Below are 21666 nucleotides of genomic sequence, written 5' to 3' on the forward strand. Positions count from 1 at the left end.
AATATGGCATGCTGCTCGATTCCACTAATTTATACCGGGGTCGGTGAGTTCTCTTGTAGTCATTTGACAAATGTGTCGAAGGTATGTTTGTGAAGCCCTCTTGACTCCCCACTGCACAGCTACATTCCCGGAGGTTATAAAACAAGTGCTTTTAAATTCGATGGAAAAGTGAAGACAAATGGACCCAATTCCTTGAATTTGTAGCATCAGTAGTGTATGCGCCACCGTTTGGTAAATGAAAATGGAAGTCGGGGACAGAAACTGGTGCGTCCAATTTTTTATGAAGTTAGTGGCTCAAAATTCAACACGGGTAATTCTAAAAATGGAGGAATGTTGAATTCATCATCTAATGACATTTCAAATTTATCTCAGCATCAGATCTGTTTCCTCGCGTTATATTCGACGGCTGATGTGTAGTACCAACAACGGTTGCTGTGACAATAGATGCTACATCAATTCAATCAACACTTAATGGAATCTGACCACATAAGGTGAAATACCTCGTGGTTCCACTCTTGGGGACGATTTCATAAAGGTTGCACAATGAAGTCAGCTCCGCACATCACACCACGTTAGCATTGTTACTAGCAACTTTGGCGTACGAGTTGGCCTCAATGGTTACGAAGCTAAGAGTGGTGTAGAGGGGGACGGCTACAAAGCAAAACAGACGATTTCAGGATGCGTACTAGGACAATGATAAAAGAATTCTGGACGAAAGTGGTTTCCCTTTTTCACTAAAATACAACCAGCAAACAGTAGCAACATTGAAGCCTTCTCACCATTTGCTGGCCGTATTGAGCCAGTCTATGCCCTCAGCTGAGGACGGTTATTTTCGAGACAGGCAGGTCACTGGAGGACTGAATGTACTTTTCCCAAAAAATTGGATATATTAAATGTGGTGGGTTTATTAAATTTGGGTTGTGGGAGAACATCCCAAGGCATCCCAAGACGGCAAAAGTTCTGAGCCTAAAAGAGTCCTGTTTCTCAAACATTGCACGCGGTTGCATGCGCCTTCCATAACTCGAGATTGTCCTCAAACCTATTAATACCGTTTCTATTGATGGAGGTAATACGGTCGAAAATTACGTAAACTTTAGGTTATGCGTCAAGTAGGAAAACGCTACTAGAAGCCCATTTTCATTACTCTACTATTCTATGCGGGTTGGTAATCGCTTTCAATGACAATGCCTCATAAACGGCATTTACAGACTACAAACTGAGATTTGTAGCAAAACACAAATGCGTACTCAACGGGCCTCTTGAGTTTGCTTTCAGCACATTTATGAAAGGTAATGGCAATACCTCAACTGAATTCAGGAGGAATTGCCAGTATAAACATTTGTGAATGCTACTGAGGATCATGAGTCCGCGTTATTCGTTTTTGCATCCACTAATTTGTTCAAGTAACCAAGTAAAATACAACAAACTGCGTTGTTTACGCAAATCGCCCCAACTGGCGGCATCGTAAAGTCGTTTACTTTCACCCAAATCACGGGGTCATTAATGTGATCTAATTCATGCACTGTTAATGGACCAATAAAATCCAGAAAAAAAACCATTGTTAAAAGGGAAATATTACGAAAGAATGATATCAAATCTATGAAAGTTTTTTACTACTGACTAAAAGGGGAACTTGTTCTTCCAAGGCTATGGTGACATGGAGACCTAGTCGTGAACACCGTCGATACGACAGTACTGTGTTACAAGTTAACGGTTGAGATGTGGCCTGGGCTAAAATTACTCTAGGTCAGTAGGTGGTACATACACCGACGCACTTCAGTGATTGTGCTGCAAATTCTTGGAGTTGAAGGAGCTCTGAGCCAGAGGCTACTGCCCTTACGTTAAGTAATACAAGAATGCGAAGGATTTAACTGGCTAAATGGGAGCTGAATAGCCACGCCATCCTTAGTCTCTTCATATGTCAGCCACGGGTACAGCACTACCGAGGATTCGTGCCATCCCAAAAATGACCTTTAGCTGGGGGGAAGTAAAATAACGTAACGGAACAGGTTACACACCATGTTAACACCGCTGATGGCACTTGCTAACGGTCTGTCTCCCACAAGAGAGGATATGATGATGCCTTCTTGGCGCAGAAATGAAAATGATTACTATTTAATAGCTCCTGGTTTATGTGTGTTGTTTTAAAAATCCTATTGCATACCTGTTTATTTTCAACAAGGGATAGGTTTTTGAAGGCGAAAATACTGTCTTTATGATTCTCTGAGGAACTAATGGTGATGGTGGAATATGCCGTACCACATATTTGTTTAATCATACCCACTAGGCAAAACGCGGTCAATTTACGCCAATATCTTGATATTACTGTGTAATACGATATGTAATACGATAGTGGTTTATCCCTCGGTTCTGGTGAGGCGCGACTTTTGTACTTTGAATTAGCCCCCTTGTACCTCGCTGGGTGGGCTGGCCTTTCGGGCCATGCCAATAGCCCAGACACCTCCTATGCACTGAATACATATTCTGCCCGAGTATTGTGTCTTCTTTCGTCTTCAGGGAGTCTCGGGACGCTACAACTGACTTCCGAGGTGAAAATCAACTTTGGTACTCTGCAAACCTTTCCCGTACTATCCAAATAAAACGCGACCTTAATATTCTCGTTGCAAGGGCATGAAGCAAACCATATGAGACAAAAACAGGTTCCGGTCCAATGTGACATGGCTACTGGAATGCCAATGAGGAAAAAAACCGAAAAACGAGGGATTTGCAAGTTAGTGATTCTGTAGTAAATAACCGAGAACAAAGGGGCTACCATGACAGGCTATTAAATCGCTAGTCATTACGTAATACGATAGTGGTTTATCCCTCGGTTCTGGTGAGGCGCCACTTTTGTACTTTGAATTAGCCCCCTTGTACCTCGCTGGGTGAGCTGGTTTTTTGGGCCATGCCAATAGCCCAGACACCTTCTCCGTGCTAAATATATATATTCTGCACGAGTATTGTGTCTTCTTTCGCCTTCAGGGAGTTCCGGGACGCTACAATTATGTGCCCCGTCATCTGCAATTCAGAGAAAAAAGGTGACGAAATAGCAAAAGTTAAGTATTTCAGGGCACAAAAACAGATGCTATCCGTCACACTTTCGGTCTAACAGAGACATCCTTAGTATTAATGTACGTTGTTTGAACAATTCACTTATATGATAACAGTTGTTGATAGCATTTAACTGCATTATCTAATGTCCCACACGAACAGTCAACTGCGAAAAGCCACATACTTCTACGTCTAAATGGGGCAATTTGAAAGGGTCGAAGAAATGAGACCACAAAATGAGTAACGAAGATTGCATTTAATATCCAAGTAGATATAAAAGTGATTCTAAGTGGGTGTTTGCAAATACAACTTTTTTGTCACGCAAAGTCAGCTTCTTTGCTATTGAGAAATCATACTTATTTTTACTCATACCGAGTCTCTAACACAATCAAAAACTAGCCACACTTTGGAGCCACCTTTTATGGTTTATTAAAAACAAGTGTATTTTGATTAAAGATTTATTTGGCTCTCCATTCTCCGCATCTCCCACCTCCATTAGAGCCCTACTTCCCGGCTATGACTATAGCTAATGGACCAGTGCACCGGTTAGCAATCATTCTTCTTAATTAGTAAAGTGGTCTAATGCGAGTTCAAAGGAGATTCAAGATGATTTGTAGCCACAAGTTTTAAAGCACTTTTAATGTTCCAACTATCCCTCCAAAGGTCATCGTTTGAATACCAGTCGTTGTGTGTGCTCCACGGTGTTGTCTATTTCTCAATGTCTGTGTGTAGTCTTCCAACTTGGCCCAACTGTATTTTCTTCGGTGACTCAATAACGCAGGTTCGCTTTTTAGAACTTCATTGCGTTTTGTCCTAGTTGTTGTCTACCTTTCCTTAACGTCGAGGATTGTTATTTGTGCCAGCCTGAGTTGCTGATTGTCAGTTAAATAGGGCTTGTTTTGTTAACCACTATGTTCGTCATTCACCTATGTCGTGTTTTTTTTAGGCCGAAATCTCCAACGTCTTTAAAAATAAGTTACTTATCCTCCCGTAGGGAGTCCAAGTGAAGATAATGCTTTTACCGAAATGGAGTTCTATTGATGCACTTTATTAAAATGTGACGTATTTATTTTAGCGAGGATTCGATGAAGAAGGATGCTATCTCAGCGTTCTAGCCTCTCGATTTCAACGGTAAATTCGGCCGTCATCTGTGCTTTTTGATGCCGAATTACGCCTTAGGCATCGTAAAGCAGTGTTTTTAGATGCCGTTACTTCAAACATTCTCCCCATTTGTTCCTGATTTATCATATTGCAGACGAGCAGATATCGTGGGTCGAGGGTTTTCTGGGTATAATACACGCCTCTGTCTCCCAGTTCTAAAAATTCTCTTCCCCAAACCGGAGTGTCTGCAAAACACGAGTGCCTTCTTTATCTTCCTCGGTGCCAACGATGCCAGTTTTGAGTCACAGAAAGTAGAACTTCCTGAATACAGGAGTAATCTTTCTCTCATGATTACCCATCTTACTGTATGTTGCTTCTTCTTATTTTGTCTGCTGTTGGATATGAGTAGATAGAACAGTTTTATATGTTTCTGGTCACCGTTTCATTCGAGATTTCATATTCAAATACTGTCGTTTTCCTGTATTGCCTCTTAATGCCTTTCTCCAAGTGGTGGTATTGCATAAATGACCGATTCTAGTGCCGGTTTTTCACGGAATTTTGTGCAACAGTGAGCTGAGCAGTTTTTCGCTTCCAGTGCAACCTTTATCGCCGTGCTAGTAGTTTCGTACAGAGTTAAATTTGAGTGATCAAGTACGTCTTTACATATCGGCTGACTGAAATACTACAGTAATTGAAGTCATCCACCAAATTCTAACCATGAATAGAAAAATTGGTAGTTTCTGTATTTTCTAAAACGTTTGTTTGATAATTTTGTTACTCTTTTAAAGGAAATGGAATTGGACCGGTCGAAAATATTCATAATTACCCCACCTCCAGTGGATGAAATTGGACAAGAGCCCAATCACTTGACTCCAGGTGAGTTCGGTTTTAGAGCATTGAACTTATAGGCATCGAGTTTAAGTCATCTAAGATTGGTAGTTTGTAGTGCCGATATTATCCCTTAAGTTAACTTTCAACTTCTCCATTTTCTTTCAAGAACAACCCATTACTAGGACTTTTGAAAACACGAAAAATTACGCGAATGCTTGTGTAGAGGTCGCGAAATCGGATGGTGTGACTTGTGTAAATTTGTTCGAGGCGATGGCGGCGCAGAAGGTGATTTTTCAGCCGTCTACTATATCTTTCTAGTATGTTCTCATAGTTGTTTTTATATAGGAATGCAAAGGTTATGCACAATAGCTTGATCAATGACCAGATGCATCCTATTCAAGATTGTAGGATTAATGAGAGCCGCTTGAACTTATCCCATTCCATGAATAGACAGAAGAGGTAGCTTCTCTTTTTTATTCTTTTATATTTCGTTCATCCAGAACTGGAAAGATTTCCTCATAGACGGTCTTCACTTTGCAAAGCCCGGAGGAGTATTTTGCGCCGAAATTCTGGGTACCCTATTGGACTCGATTTTGCCATCAAAACAAAATTTCCCTGATTGGAAGTATGCTCTGGAGCTGGATCTGTGCAAACCTTTTCCTCTTCACTAGAATGAACAACGCATTTGAATCCCTTGCGTCGAACCATGCTTTTTGTGGCCTGAATTATTAATAATTACTGGTTGATTTTGAATGAGCCATTTTCCGTTTTATGGAGGTGCGAGGCTTTGCTATTTTTGCTCGCTTTACTTCTCATTAAGCTACACTGATTGTAAAGTGGGTTACAAAAGGATAGTGAAGGCATTTGAAATTTTCACTTTGCGGTTTGTTTTTATGCGTTTTCTAGTGTACTCATGGGGTGACACATCTAGCTCCTGATCAGCTGGAATATGAGGAACCTTCGATTAGGACAACATGTGAAATTCTTCTACCAGTTGATGCAACTTACTAGAGAAACTTAACGCTTCCGTAATCGAGTCCTGCTTTTCTCAAGTACTTGAGGTGCTTGCACAGCTTCAGGAGTACAATTTTGCTTAGGCTAAACCAAACTGAGAATGTCTGCGGATTCGTTTGTTTAGGCCTTTTTGATATTACACCGCCATCGGTTGGTTCCACTAGATTTGCTTATTTGGCGGCCTTAGGCTTCCTAGGAGGGGATTATTTGGATTCGCTATCAACGCCAATGGTTGTAGGATAGTAATATAACATCGTGAATGTGTTTTAGCCAATCCCAACTGCGCGGTTGATGCGTTATGAACACGGTACCTGTCTTTTTTGTACCGTGCAAGCGCAACTGCATGGTCTACAAGTAGGTTTTTATGCTTAAGCAGCACAATAAGCGTCGATTTTGTTATCCACTTAGTTTTTGTGTGGTCATCGCATTAAGGGCGGTAAAAAAATGGGCTTATTTGTTTATTGTAGGTGATAAGATTTCAACGGCCATTAGTAGGGCTAGGTGCATTTCAAGACTGGTGCCTAAGCGATTTTGGTGGGACTTGATGTGCCAACCGATTGACTGGTGTTAGGACCGTCTCACTTTCTCAAATACACGAATAAGACAATCGTGATGCTTATGCCACCAGAAAAAGCTTTGTTCTAGAATAGTACTGGATCAGCGGTGGGGCACTTCTGATAATAGTGTATCCTAGATTGTCGTCCAATTTCGAAGGTCAGCGTAGAATAGGAAATAACTTCGTCATTAATTGAGTGGCACTTTATTCATTGATAGAAGTGCCATTTTTCTTTAACTTTCAAGGCCCTTGGCAGTTGTGCCGTATCGGGAGTTAGTGTAGGCTTAACCTCCAAATTCCACATGAGTTTTAGATAGAATTAAAATTTCACCAGTCTTGCGGTGATACCTTTTCATCTCGATGTGTTTTGTCTGAGACGTGAGTCGTATTGCAATTCTACTGGATTAGCGAAAGACTGCCTCGCATTTCACCTGATGAATACTTACTGCACCAGCTTCAGGATCAGGAATTTGATTTTCCTTCTTTTTTTGGCAACAATGCATTTCGGTATTTGTAGTCCTATGTTTTAGATAACTGGAGTTCCATTTATTGAACCCAAAATAAACCCGGAGTTTTGGTTCGTGCTTCGATTTGGTGGAATCAAGTAGCGCAACTGGTGGATTCGTTGGACAGTCGCAAATTGGTCTACTTACGCCCATACAGTAGTATGGTCTAGTGAACAATTTATTACAAAAAGTGTTGGGGGGAATGGTAACAAATCGTTTACTTTTCCTTATTGTATAATTTTACTCGGACAGCCGGGCTCCAAATGCATCCAATGTTTGCGTACACAACGTCGAAAATGGTTGCCTTTGCCTTTTTTGCAAGTTGAGTCAGCAAATGATCGACGGGGGGTGTTAGTCTGACAGCAGGAGTGTCTTCGACCTAAAAGATTTCACTTACTTAAACAATTCAGTTTGTTCTCATAAAAAACAGTATAGTCTTAGACTGAAAACTGTAACACTTACGTTGCAAAAATGTAATTTTTATTGATTCAGTCAATTCATGAAGGTCATGGAAATAGCAGGCTACTTTGAAGGACCGAGTGATAAGTTTCGATCAGTGAAGGGAAAACGATGCTGGAATCTGGAAAGTGAAAGACCAGAAAACCTCATTACATGTCAAATAAATAGGACTATGGCATATTTTTAAGAACTACGCTGTTAAATATTACGGAGAGAAAAGTGTGTCTGTTCTTGGCATCGCAGCAAGTTCCATAACTATGTCTACTGCCCACCATTCCACCTAATAGTTTTATTCTATTTACGCAGTCAGCGATTATCACTGAGCATAGAAACAACTTGAGAAATTTGAGTAAAAATACATTACCTTTGGATTGCGCTCAAAAAGGCCTTCGGAAGGTGTCAATTAAAACACCAGTCGAATCGCGTGCAAAGCCATTTCATAAAAAGTAAAGGTCTGATTATCCTAATTTAATTCTGTCGTGGAGGAAGTTTGTGGGTTCAAAGTGAGGAATTTGAAGTATTTTTTAAATAGGTTCTTTTTTAAGGAAAACTTTTTTGCAATTTTAAGGATTATGCGATTGCTTATAGCCCATTTCACCGGATTTGAAGGAGAGGGAGGATGTTTAAATTATAACTCGTTTGGTGTCACAGTGACTGAGTGATTAGATTAATTAAGCTTAACACACTTGCGTTCGGTTTTGTTTCACCACCTCCTTAAGTTCACTTCCCTACCGGATTAATTGTAGGCACTCAAAGTGCTTAAATTAGGTAGGGAGATACCGTATTCATTTAAGGCTGCACAATTAAAGATGCTATTATATCTAAATCACCTGCATTACTTCAACTGGCAGCCCATAAACAGATCAAAGAATGATTTCAAAATAAAAGAAATTCAGGCCAATCTTTAATAAACATGTACCATTAATGATTAAAAAACAACGTAACGTATGAAGTAAGCCCAAATTTGCCACTTAATTTAACAACAATGTGCCTCTGTAGTATATACTAAAATCCTAATGAATTCGTGCCTAAACGAGAGAGTTGAACTTAGTAGTTAACTGTTTTTGGGAGCTTGAAGACAAAACAACAATGTATTGAGTGACAAAGGATCCTTTAAGGGGTAATATGGGAGTGGAAATTACTTAATTAAGACAATGTAGTAGGAATGTTTCTTATTACAATGCAGGAGCACTATTGAGTAAGACCACTATTAGAATACTCTCAAACCAGTTAGTACTATTTTAAGCCAAAATTCCAAAATGGTACCATGTTTAGGCCTTTGCTAGCCCACGTTGTCAACGTAAGCAATCACCCACAGCAATCTGTAGTCTTTTATAACAAAATTACGTGTTGAGAAAAAACACCTTGAGATACTTGTTCTTCTCCCCATTAATTGAATGGGCATTTATTTTTCTGAGTTAAAAGGAATGAAGAAGGCATAATTCACCACTTTTATCCTCCCACCGATACGCATACGAAATGTAAACCTAAGGCTGCTTTGGATTGGTGCGCATCATTGCGCGATGTCTGCCCCTCCCTTAAATTTCATTGGTTCATTCCTGTATTGCCCTAACCAACTCTTTTTGAGTTGGCAGGGCGCGAGGCGACCGGTAGATACCTGGTCTTTCGTCTGATGTAACTCTTCAATTTCAATCACCTGAGGTAAGTTATTTTTAGCTGTACCAATAACCTCAAAGTATGGCATATAGAAAAAACAATTCTGAAAGTTTTGCATTTTGAAGTAAATAAATTACTTTAAAACAGTGAAGTGATTCGAATGAGCAAACTCTTAAATACTAAATGACTTCGTTTACATGATTTTCGGTGGTGTATTTACTTATGCATCATGCTGACTTGATTACTGACAATGAGTGATTTGGCGTTGTATTTGAGGGAAAGTGAAGGCAGTTATTTGTGTTTAACTGATAATGATGAAAAAAAAAATTGGAGCTAGAATGAAAAGAATAAGCATCCATGCCTTAATAACACTCAAATATAAAATTTTGCAGCCGTTATTCCCCATTGAAGAAGCAATACAATATGGCGAATGCAAATGGCTAGCACATTAAAGTGTTATTCAATGCTTATACAAATGTAGCATATTTATTCGGAGAGAATGCTTCCTGGAAGAGGTGATAATGGAAAAATTTTAACTAATTTTAGTCAAATACACTCAGATATTAGTAAACTTCGTTAAATATACCGATCTTTCATTCCTCTACTAAATGACGCAAAGTAAAATCAAGGAAACGTACTTACTGTACTAATTTATTAATTCATATTCTAAATTCTTGTTAAGTATGCAAAGAAATTAATGGGGCTTTCGGGTAGTTGTTTGTCAACTCTTTTACAACTCATACAAGTGCGAAAACGCATTAAGATTAGCATGTAGTATCAGTAAAATTTCGCATTATGGTCATGTGCACGTATCATAGTATGGCATGGATCACTTTCGTTTGAAACTGGTTTAAGCCACAGGACCCCATCACGTCGTAGTGCCCATTACTTATTGCGGAATAAATGTCAAATAATTTTGATATTAAATGAAGTGGAACACACGTGGTCCAGATTATTCGATAGTAAACCTTTAAGTAATCATTCTTCATCACTAAAATTCATCTGTATAATTTAAAATATAAAGGTGTAGATTCAAAAGGGTTCAATCAAAATGAAATTTTGCGTCGGTTTGATGAATTACGTACGGAGCTGCATGCTACAACCAGACTCACAACGGAGGATAGTGCTTGTAATAGTGAGTATTGCGCTGCTTCTGGACAACATGCTCTACATGGTGATAGTTCCCATCATCCCCGACTACCTTCGAACTATCGACGTCCTTCAACGCCGCGAAGACCTCATCGCCAACTTTTCACAAACCGCCCAACTGCACAACTACACGGGAAAGGAGAAAATAAAGTTCAACTGGCTTGTGCCGGAGGCCGAGGATGCAAAGATAGGCACATTATTTGCTTTCAAGGCCATTGTTCAGCTTTTAATCAACCCTTTATCTGGTCATATCATCGACCGGATTGGTTACGATATTCCCATGGTGATAGGTTTGAGTGTGATCTTCGTCTCCACGTCAGTTTTTGCATTCGGTCACTCCTACGGAGTGATGTTCACAGCTCGAGGACTTCAAGGGGTGGGGTCCGCTTTTGCGGACACCTCCGGTTTGGCCATGATTGCCGACAGATACACGGAAGAGAGTGAACGCACAATGGCTCTTGGTATCTCATTGGCGTTTATATCCTTTGGCTCATTATTTGCCCCTCCATTCGGTGGTGTGCTTTACCAGTATTGTGGGAAAGAATTCCCTTTCATAGCACTTGCTTTTTTAGCTTTATTTGACGGATTTTTGGTAATGTTTATAATGCAGCCGGTGCGATTGGTTCGAATGGAACTAAAAGCCGAGGGGGCCCTTCCTAAACCAGCTCCTATTCATCGTCTCTTACGAGATCCCTTCATTCTTATATGTGCTGGCGCGCTCGTATCCGCCAACGTTTCTCTGGCCTTTCTCGAGCCGACCATTGCAACGTGGATGCAAGACACTATGCAGGCCACCAATTCACAGGCTGGTCTCATCTGGCTCCCTGCTTTTCTGCCACATGTCTTGGGTGTTTATACAACTGTTAAGCTTGCTGAAAAATATCCACAGTACCAGTGGTTAATAGCTGCTATAGGGCTGTTGCTTGAGGGCATAAGTTGCATCTTCATTCCATCCTGTAAGAATTTTGTGAGTCTCATGATACCCATTTCCATCCTTTGTTACGGAGTCGCCCTGGTAGACACTGCTATACTTCCGTGTTTGGGGTACCTGGTGGACACACGTTTTGTCTCCATCTACGGATCTGTTTACGCTATCGCAGATATATCTTACTCTGTCGCCTACGCCATCGGTCCCATAGTGGCGGGAAATCTGCTTCGTGTTATGAATTTCACTGGACTCAATATATGCATTTGTGTGGTTACCTGTGCCTACACACCCTTGCTTTACATTTTACGAAAATGTCGTGTCCCAGATGAAGAAAGAGATAAGAAGATGGGCATGTTGGAGGAGGAAGAGAATGATGACCAGGCGGAAGCTCTGGACGCTATCCCAGATTTGAAATCGAAGGATTCGAAGGGTAAAAGAATTCGCTTCAAACGGCAGGAGACTGCACGTTTCGAGCCTGCCGGATGCCGTCGTGCCACATCTATGTCAAGTGAACTGGCGATGCGTGCAAAGGCACTTTCCACCGAGTGTCCAGGCTATGAGCAACAGGGCGAAAGTATGAATGAGATGGAGGCACGACCGGTCTACGCAGCCGATGGCTCTAGAGGTGTTGTCCCCACGACTCCGAATACGACAAGGCTGGATAGGAACCAGAACTCTTACACCAAAGATGAAGGCTATGAATATTAAAAACGACAAAGACGTTGCATAAGCTGTATGGTTGCTTCCCTCCCTTAGTTCAAAAACGAAATATTGTCCTGTGATTGCATACAAATGCATACTGAAAGATTTTACCTTTTCGCATGCTGACTCTGTTGTACTGACGAATGGTCTACATGTCTGTAAAAGTTAAACATGGTCATCTTAAATGTTCAAGGCACGGGGTCTAAAGGCATCTATACTGTGAGAAAGTGATGAAATGTGTAAAAAACACGAAATGACTATATATAATGCCGTATATTCACGTAATCAACATGTGTTGTTTATCAGGTTAGGTTACAGTATGTAATATGATGACAGGTGTCAGAATTTGTCGACGATTTTGAAAACCCACTGTTGATTTGGGTGTATTTAAAAATAAAGGAAAGACTGGCATAAAATCGCATCATTTGAATTTAACACAATTTAAATCATATAACATTAAAGTGTGAGTTTCTATTTGGACTTATTCAGGATAAAACAGAAAAGGCAAGGTAGGAGATGTCGAGAAATGTGCGGGAGTTCGTCCGACGAATTTCTCTAAAGGACCTAGACCAGTATCCGGAGTGGGATTTATCAGTGAGTTCTTATTTAAAATTTAAGTAACAGTTCGGGTTTTTCTTAGGTCATTTTTTCAAAATTACCTCTTGACGAAAATGGAATTTTTATAGCTGAGGCACCAACTCTTGTGGCCTAGCACCTGTGTAAAGGGGTCACCCAGATCCTATTGGGCTCCCAACCGAATAATCTTCAGATTAGACTTCAATGCAGATGCCTTTGTTACCGGCACATTACCCCAACACAGGGATGCGATCAGTGTGTGTGTGCCTGGCGTCTAGATACCGGAGGCTGCCTGAGTGTGCCTGTATATGGGAACTGATTGGCCTTGACCGTCGAGGGGTTCTAAGAAACCTTTAGGCGCATCGAACCTTCGTAGGAGCCATTGAGGAGGGTCTTAGGGAGAGCAGGACTCTCTAGAATATTTGGGGTTAAATGTCAAGTGGAACTTCTTGAAAGTCTATTAAGAATGTTTTTTTGGTCCTTAGTATAAGATATAACATAACCATGACTTTGAACTATGCATTGAAGTCTGCCTTATCGCAGCAGGAATTTATGCTTAAAATCAACACCAAGACGACCCTATGCATATATTCTGCAGGTACATAGACATTTTGTAACTCTTTCGAATATTTCATTCATTTGCCATTAATTTATTACCAAAAGGGATCCTCATTAATGTGATTGACTGCAGCACACGCTAGCATTTTAATTATAGGTATAATGTTAAAAAGGACTATGATTTTGGGCGCTGTTACCTAGGGTGTGTTTTATTTCATGAAAAATATTTGTGCACCTTGCATACGAAGGTGCTTGGAGAACCCAATTTTCACGATCATCACGGTTGGGTGTACTGGTCTTAATATTCCAGTCATCATAGTAGAAGAAAAATAAATTCACCACTTACGGTGCTTGTCATCTTCTATTTAGGTGAAAACCGTAATGTTATTTAAACGCAGGCCTACAACCATTTCCAAATTATTTTTTTCCGCACACTTGCTTGCAGAAACCACTGCCAAAATTGCCCGTGCCGGAGTTGCGAACCACGCTAACTCGGTACCTCGGTGTGGTCGCTCCAATTGTTGACGAGGAGACCTTCAAAAGAACGCGACGTCTCGTGCATGAATTCATTCGTTCCGGTGGTGAAGGCGACAAGCTTCAAGCTGAGCTTAAAGCCTATGCAAAAACTCAAGTCAATTGGGTGCGTTGAATTCGTTTTACCTGTTGATAGCTGCATAAATCCATGAGGGAGACAAAAACATAAGGAAGGGATGGTAAAAATAAAACAGAAAAACTTGTTTTTGTTATTATTAATCTTCAATTTTCAAAAAATCTGGTCAGGATCCGCAGAAGTCGAATGTTATATTACTCAATATTACTTAATTACCAATTTCTACAAGTTAATAAATTTAAATTAAAGTGTCTTGGGAGTAAAGTATACCCAATATCAGGAATGCTCCCCGTTTAAAAATTGAACCTTATAGAATGACTATTAGTCCAAAATAAATTAGCCATTGTGGACAATTGATAGCAAACTATTATTACTACGGCTGAAACTTGGGCCTGTGTGAAGCTACCATTTAAAGGAAACCATTGCACATCAAAGCCAAGATGTTAATACTTTGCGAACTTCCACTGCATTGATCTGAGTCTTTCCTGAAGACGAAAGAAAATATAATGCTAAAACAGAAAGTGTATTGTCTATGTACGGAAGGGCTAGGGGGTTACTGGCATGACCCGGAGGCCATGTTAAATGCCAGAGGTACAACGGCGGAGCCTTTAAGTGCCTCATTACCAAAATGGCTATTTAGGAAAACAATCAAGGTATTATCCAGCATCCCTCTTCCTATGGGTGTAAACCCGTCGGTTCCGTAAGAAAAACACCCACGAACCAGCCATGTCATTCATCTAATTCCTATGCAACTGAGGTGATACGTGCCCCCATTGTTACTGATCTCCCTTGGTAATTCTACTCCATTAGGTGTTGCATTTGTGGGGGAAAGATAAATATGAAGCCCACCTTGTATCTCCATGGCTTGTTGTAAGAATACTGGCCTAAAAGTGGAACTATTTAATAAAGGAGGGGGTTTGAAACAGTTTCAGCGCCACCCACCCATATCTATATGAGTTCTATCCAGCTAATAGAGAGGGGAAGGAGGTGCCATGTGTTCACTAATTGACATCTTCATACAGGTACCGCAGACAACTTCGTAACGAATTTTTCAAATGGTTTATGTCAAGCATCATGCGAAACACGTGACTGGGGTAGCTGCCGAGGCTAGACATCACTTTCAACCCCTCTGTTGAGGGTTGTCACAGTTTCTTTCATCGGCAATGCATGCCCTTTCTCCGTTGTGGCATTCAGTAATCGAAAACAGGGTAGCTGTCCTTTGTGATCCGGTTCGCTTCCCTGAGTAATTTCTGAAGAAAAAAGAATTCACATCGACTAAGTAGAATAAGTATTGCCGAGGTATAACAGGATTGGGAGACAAGTAGCACGGCCTGAGAGCCATGTTGCTAAGTAGAAGTACACAGACGAAGCCTCAAGTGCCCGTAAAACTAAAAACGAAGAGTTAAACAGATAATCAAAGCCTTACACTTTTACCCAAAGCCAAAAGAATATCAAAAGACGAGCAGAATATGCCACTAAAAGTGATTCTGTACTTTAGTTGAGACCATAAAACCTTTTAATAACTTTTGACGTGTACTTATTTAAAGGCCTTTTCTTGGTGGCTTGAGGACATGTACCTCAAAAATCCCCTTCCGCTGCCACTCAACTCCAACCCGGCGATGGTGTTTCCTCGGCATCAGTTTATCAGCGCACGCCAGCAGTTGCGGTAGGCATACAGACGTGCTAATTCAATCTTAAAGTCCACCGTAATTCCTCTTCGGCCTTTCCTTTACTAAATAATCATCAGAAAAGATTTTTCATTACTGTCGGATAAGTTTGATTAGGGTCTGTATTGCCAGTATTCTGCTAACTGGTACCTTGTCGGCTAAAGGTTAGTCGATCAGACTTATGCTTCCACCAACGACAGAAAACGCGCTTTTTTTTCAGCTGGTAAACGTCTTGTTTAAAAAAAATGACATTTTGCTGATAAATGTGGCCCAAGGCTCTGCTTACTGCTCCATTTGGTTGTGGTGTTACAGAGCAGTTGACTGTACAAATCCTCGTGGTTTTGACAAAGTTTACATCAAACTTCAGTTATGTAAGTGAAGACTTCTTCCAACTTCCTTGGCATGATATTCATTGGGACACCGTAGGAATTCATCTTCCTTACCGTAAACTGGGCCATAGGCGTTGATACTTTGGCGTTCACACTTTGATACAGTCCGTCATATTTACAGGCAGCAGCTCCCATGACGACAGATAGAAGACATGCGGAGTGAAACTGGGCTTTCGTGTTCCTACTTCACATTAAAACTTTCTCAAATTAATTTTTTCAGCAAAGCCTTCTCCGCTTAACTTGAATGGAGTTCATTTCAACTTAATTAGTTCACGGAAACGACGTCACCGAACCATTTGCCATTGAAGCAAATTGCTCCATAAATGTGATTTTGGGAATAAAAACTACCAGCACTTGCCCTTTCCTTTTTTAGAGTTGGGTTATGTGAAATTAAACGAAACTTACACTGACAGAGATCCTTTTACACTTCCTATTTCATTTCCATGTAGGTTTGCTGCGCAACTTATATCAGGAATACTGGACTACAAGACTATACTGGATGCGTAAGTAAAGTTACAGGAACATGACGTTTATTTTACGGCTCAGTAATCCAACGAATTGTTTGCAAACAATTTTCCTCCTGATTTAAATGGAATTAGTCTCGGAATGGTAAATTCAGAACTCAAAAATCCCGATTACTTTGAATAGCTACTGTAGAATCCCAATGTGGCAATCTAATTGGGTATCCGGTACGCCCCTCTATACCAATCTCAAGACTTCACTTTTACCAATCTGTAGGGTAGATTTTGCTGTTCTATTTTAGCTAGAAAGCTAATTTTTCGAGTCATGCAATGGCCCCATAAACTTTGCCGCAGTGAGTCTTTCCCCCTCCTCACCCCCTGATCGAGACGAGCAGGGCTGGGGAGAAACTTGTTCAAACCTGGTCTTGCACGCAATCCTCAAGTCAAGGCAAGAAATGATGCGCCGTTAGCTTGTGCAATCGCCATTCCCTCCTGTGCCTACGCCTTCCTTACGCCATACTGAGGTCTTCCCATGCCAAAAGAGTGGCGGCTAACATTGCCAGCCAGTGGTTATTAAAAGTGGAGTGGAGGGACCAAATCCCCTGAATCGACCACTATGTCCTATGTCACCACATTTTAGGGATATGCTAAACAAAAATTTCCAAATGATTTGGCATGGCAACAAGGCTCACTTTCGAGTTTGCAATACACTTTAATCGAGACATTTAAATGATTGAATTTGGTAGTTTTGTAGTGAATATGTGTTGATCAACACACTATTTTCCAACTGTCAGCATTTGCAAATTCAAATAAAATAATTCAAATTTGTTATGCACAAAACATATGAAAATGTGTCTGCCAATAAAAAAACCTTAGGCTGATAAAGTGGTGAGACTGGTTCTGAATCTCTTATACTACTTAAATAAAGTCGAACTTTGTAGTAGATGGAAGTGAAAGTACTTCAAGATAGGCAATCGAGCCCACACGTTAGTCTGCATAAGGCTTACCAAGTGATAGTTCAAAAATAATACCAGAATCAACATGTGACACCGTGAAAAGGAAATTTTGAGATTATTAATGGACAATACGTCCTTTCCTTATCAACTAGACGCTCATTGCCCATCGACCGTGTCTCGCACAACAGGAAGGGTCAGCCACTGTGCATGGAGCAGTATTATCGTCTCTTCACCTCGTATCGATACCCGGGCGCGGAGAAGGACAAACTGGTGACTCGCGATCTCTCGGAGGTGGCCGAAGACGCGCATGCTGTTGTCGCTTGTCATGATCAGGTTGGTTCTGATAGGGCTAACCACATTGTCTCGATGTGTCACCTTGTTTGTGAATCAAGAGATCCACCGCAAGGTAAAATACTTTCTAGCTTGCCACAAACACAGCTTTTCGAATGCAATTATTTTGGATTATTCAGTCTCGTTTTACTTCAAACTCACCGAATAAGGGCTAGGGAAATTTGTCTAAATGGTAATTAATTGTTTTGGGCATTAGCTCTCACCGTTTGCTACCTTTAATTCTGATGGATCTACAGAATTCAGCCTAATTCTTTACTCGATAATTTTCCAAAACCATTCTCAAAATGTTATACCACCTTACTTTACCATCGTGGTTTTTTTACTGTGCTTCCTTTCACAATCTTACGCAGTGAGGACCTTCCTTTTGAATTGGTACCGTCTTGCAAAATAATGTCACTTAAGCGTTATTTTCGTTCATAATATTCCGTCCATTTCGTAGTTCAATGCACCTTATCTAAGTATCTAGGAGTTCGGGAAGTTATTTAATTTTATGATGTCGTACAGCTGTTTCCGAAGTCTAGTGTTACTCCACTTTTTTGCAGTTCTTCAAGCTGGATTTACTTTCCCAAGACTGTCGACTAGGCGAGGAGGAGATATACAACCAACTGAGACGGGTCGTGCGAGAGTCCTCTGCAAACAAGGAGAAGGTGCCGCGTATCGGAGCCCTCACAGCTCTGCCCAGACCGAGATGGGCGGAAGTGTACAAGCATCTGGACCAGGGCAAGTTTGGTGACACTTCAAGTGGTATTTAACCCTCTGAAGTGGTGCAGAGCAGTGAAGAAGTTATTGTGTATCAAAAGTTTCAGCTACTTCTTTTGTCATAGAGGCGGAGTTAACAGGCATGGTTCATATTTTGCAAGCTAAAAATCAAGAGAAAGCTGTGGTTTTAATGACACCGCGTGTTTCTTCAGATTTTGCCATAATTTAGCTACAGTGGGTATTCACAGGAAAGAAAAGAGTTTGAAATTACTTAACATTAAGGTATTATTTCAACGTTTATGTTACTTCACCGTTGATTAGAAATTGCCAATGATGGATCCATCGAAAATTAAGGATTCCCCAAGTTTTGTTAACCAAATTGCATTCCTTAAAATTTTAGAGATGTCCAGATGAAAAATATTCTTTTAACCACCCTTTACAGCATTCATTAATTTGCCTCGTTTTGATGTAGATCCTGTGAATGCACAAAATCTCGAGGATATTGAGAAGAGTATGTTTATTCTGTGCTTGGATGTTTCACCCGTGCCCGTTATCGAATCCCTGGATGAGGCGGATCTGACTGAAGAAGACGGAGAAGAATACGGTTCCGAGACTAATCCCAAATCAGAACATCGAAACGACGTTTTTCTGGTCGAACAGATGCTCCATGGACAGGGGAGCAAGCTGAATGGTGCAAATCGTTGGTATGATAAAACTATGCAGGTAAGCACAACGGAATACCATCCCGGCTCCACCATAACAACCAAGGGGAACAAAAATGGACATTATTAAGACTGATTGTGGGACAGCTTCCTTTTAGATAGCATTACCTAAACACTTAATCAACTTCATTGCAGCATCGTGTCTTTATTTCCTTCTATATCCTTTGTATCCCAAACACGGGATAAAAGCGTCTCTTAGGCCTTCTCCGAGTAGGACGATTTATTTGCTTCTTTATCAAAGTTGAAAAATAGGGACTTTGGCTTTCTTGAGCTGCCGATTATGAGAGGAGGAGCTTCTGTTTGATATCACCCGGGGGACCCAGACGCGCAAAAGATCTCTAGTGGAAGTAAACATTTGTTGACAGAATTAATAACAGAAATTCCAAAAATGTGGCTGCAGTGAGTGAAATTTTTAAACAAGAAATAAATACACTTTGCTGTACTTTCTGATTTTAAACGAGTATCTTCTTGCAAAAAAAAAACATTGTTTTAAGCGTAGTTACTTTGAGCCGAAAGCAACCCACTTTTAATGACCTTCAGCTAGTGAACAAGGCGACTCTAAGACACCCGTAAGTACAAGGGTAGGGGATTTTTGCACTTCAAAACATTTCGGTGAATCTGTAAAAGTTATTCGCTTGGTCTTTGAGGTATAAGCCTGCCCTCTAATTTACTCGAAATCGCGGGTTCTCACAAATCCTCCTCGTTAATTAGCCCATGCTGACGCATCGGCCGAAACACTTCGGACATAAAGTGGGGAGCATTTCCGCAGGATATGCGCAATCTTTGTTAGCAAACTCGAGGAAATTTGGTAACAAGCTAATTAATTACAATGCTTTGATTGTTTGCTTAACTCTTTGTGTTCATTCCGCGGGCATTTAGGGCTCCGCTGATTGACCTTCAGTTATGCCAGTAGCCCTCCTGCCCTTCCCCAATGTCAACAATGCACATCATGCCCTTGTATCATGACTTCTCTCCACTTTAGGGAAGTCTTGAGATGCTAAATAACATTTAAAAGCAGTCATTGAATGGCTACTGGCGAAAGGCTTTATTTATGACGTTGAATAGGTGAGCAAATGATGAAAGTTTGCTCACAATAATTTTGATTTTACCTGATCAACCGACGTAAGATGACCGAAATCTTCAGAAAAACTGAGAAAGGGCTCGCACATCATTATTGGTTCTTTAGATTTGAAACACAGAAATACTTGGTAGATTTGCCTTTAAAGCAGAACGAAAGGAAAGAGACTCTATTAAATAAGTCATTACTTTATTGCTATGGGATGTTGAAGAACAAAAAGAAAAGGAAAGAGTTATTCTTTCTAGGGATTAATAAAACCCGAACCAAATTATGCCTTGTTTTATCGCGTAGGCCTTAGATCCGCGTCTAATCAGTTCACACCTCTTTTCATGCGTGCATCCCAGCGTCTGAATGCGGGGCAAAGACGTGGAGGGGTGAGAGCAAATTAGGTTATCCACTCACGCACCTCTCCTCCTTCATCCCCTCATCTTCCTCTCGCTCATTCACCCCTAAACAGGTAATCAAATTCCTCCTCAAATATCACTCTCTCTCTCTCTCTCTCTCAATTCATTCCCACCACACGGTTGGTGGCTAATTGCCCCGAGGCATGAGAGCGTGATTTCACACCCACGGGACCAGTCAATCCACTCGAACTGCGGAGTCTAGGTCCTGGCGTGTTTGTGTAAATTCGACGCTCTATGTCAATAAGTCAACTTGCCGGCATGTGGGATTCGGGAGGGGGGGGGGGGGAGGTATGTCAGTCTACTGGTCGGTTGCTCCTGCCTTGGATGACTTTTGGCGAAAAAGGGATGTTGAAGTTACTTGGAATTTGGGGGAATTTTATTTTTATGCGATGGGGAATAAATGTTACACAGTTAAGATATTCTGAAAAAAAAAGCTTTCATTTTCTGCTAGATTTTGCTTAATTAATTTAAATTGTGCTACAGTGTTGATACTCTTGCTCCACAAGTGTTTGGAATCCTTATGACGCTTATCATCTTTCAGTTCATCATCTCTCGCGACGGGAATTGCGGCCTGAATTATGAGCACTCAGTGGCAGAAGGAGTCGCAGTTATTCGGCTTATCGAGTACATACTGAAGTATATGTATGTTGTTTGAGGATGATATTTTACTGTTCTTCTTAAAAAAGTACTCCTCAATTGTTTACTCTCCTAGTGCAAATAGAATCTCAAGAATTCCCTTGAAAATGCAGTCGCCATATCGCACGAGTACAAATTGCATTAGCTATAAAAATAACTCATTTTAAATAAATGATTTTGTTTCGAGAGATGGTGCTGTAGTGCCCCGACTCTCTCCTGAAGAAGGAAGAAGACATAATTCTGACGTACAGATGGGCCGGCGAGGGGGCTGACATGGCCTAGAGGCTAGTTTGTCCAGCAAAGGTACAAAAATTGAGTCTTAAGTGCCCATGGAACCAAAATAAAGCGCTAAAGAAGCAATCAGAGTATTATAAATACCTTTATTTGGAATGAAACACCATGCGATGTCCTCAAAGGCTGCCTGGATTGCCATGTCTAATAACCATTCGACAAGTATGAAATGTCTAGTATTCCATTGATTAAATATCTTAATTTAGCTTCCAAAAAGACATAAATACGTCCTAGACATGTGTTTGCACAATTGAAGTTACTGGATTCTTTTCTCCGCCTACACACACACACACACACACACACACACACACACACACACACACACACACACACACACACACACACACACACACA

The 21666-nt window shown here is 40.7% G+C and overlaps 2 protein-coding genes across 2 annotated transcripts in view; both read left to right on the forward strand. All coding sequences in view use genetic code 11, as the record gives it.

The window, feature by feature from the left end:
• Positions 1 to 3769: 3769 nt before the first annotated feature.
• EGR_03640 (Isoamyl acetate-hydrolyzing esterase) lies at positions 3770 to 5654 on the forward strand (the record flags this gene model as incomplete). Its single annotated transcript, XM_024492889.1, has 6 exons — positions 3770 to 3832; positions 4127 to 4182; positions 4307 to 4517; positions 4941 to 5028; positions 5150 to 5268; positions 5484 to 5654. The coding sequence occupies 6 exons, from the start codon at positions 3770 to 3772 to the stop codon at positions 5652 to 5654; spliced, it is 708 nt and encodes a 235-aa protein (XP_024352772.1).
• A 3131-nt stretch (positions 5655 to 8785) lies between these two features.
• Positions 8786 to 21666, forward strand: part of EGR_03641 (Choline O-acetyltransferase) — a gene marked incomplete at both ends in the record, with an annotated part of 19965 nt that continues 7084 nt past the window's right edge. The window contains 11 exons of the mRNA XM_024492890.1: positions 8786 to 8818; positions 9133 to 9184; positions 10272 to 11565; positions 12414 to 12495; positions 13494 to 13688; positions 15206 to 15324; positions 16164 to 16217; positions 17284 to 17464; positions 18025 to 18211; positions 18654 to 18904; positions 20927 to 21027. Of these exons, the coding sequence (XP_024352773.1) occupies positions 8786 to 8818; positions 9133 to 9184; positions 10272 to 11565; positions 12414 to 12495; positions 13494 to 13688; positions 15206 to 15324; positions 16164 to 16217; positions 17284 to 17464; positions 18025 to 18211; positions 18654 to 18904; positions 20927 to 21027 (2549 nt within the window). The remainder of the gene's footprint in view (positions 8819 to 9132; positions 9185 to 10271; positions 11566 to 12413; positions 12496 to 13493; positions 13689 to 15205; positions 15325 to 16163; positions 16218 to 17283; positions 17465 to 18024; positions 18212 to 18653; positions 18905 to 20926; positions 21028 to 21666) is intronic.

The sequence above is a fragment of the Echinococcus granulosus genome (genome assembly GCF_000524195.1).
Source record: "Echinococcus granulosus chromosome Unknown EG_S00019, whole genome shotgun sequence".
In the NCBI taxonomy this organism is placed as follows: domain Eukaryota; kingdom Metazoa; phylum Platyhelminthes; class Cestoda; order Cyclophyllidea; family Taeniidae; genus Echinococcus; species Echinococcus granulosus.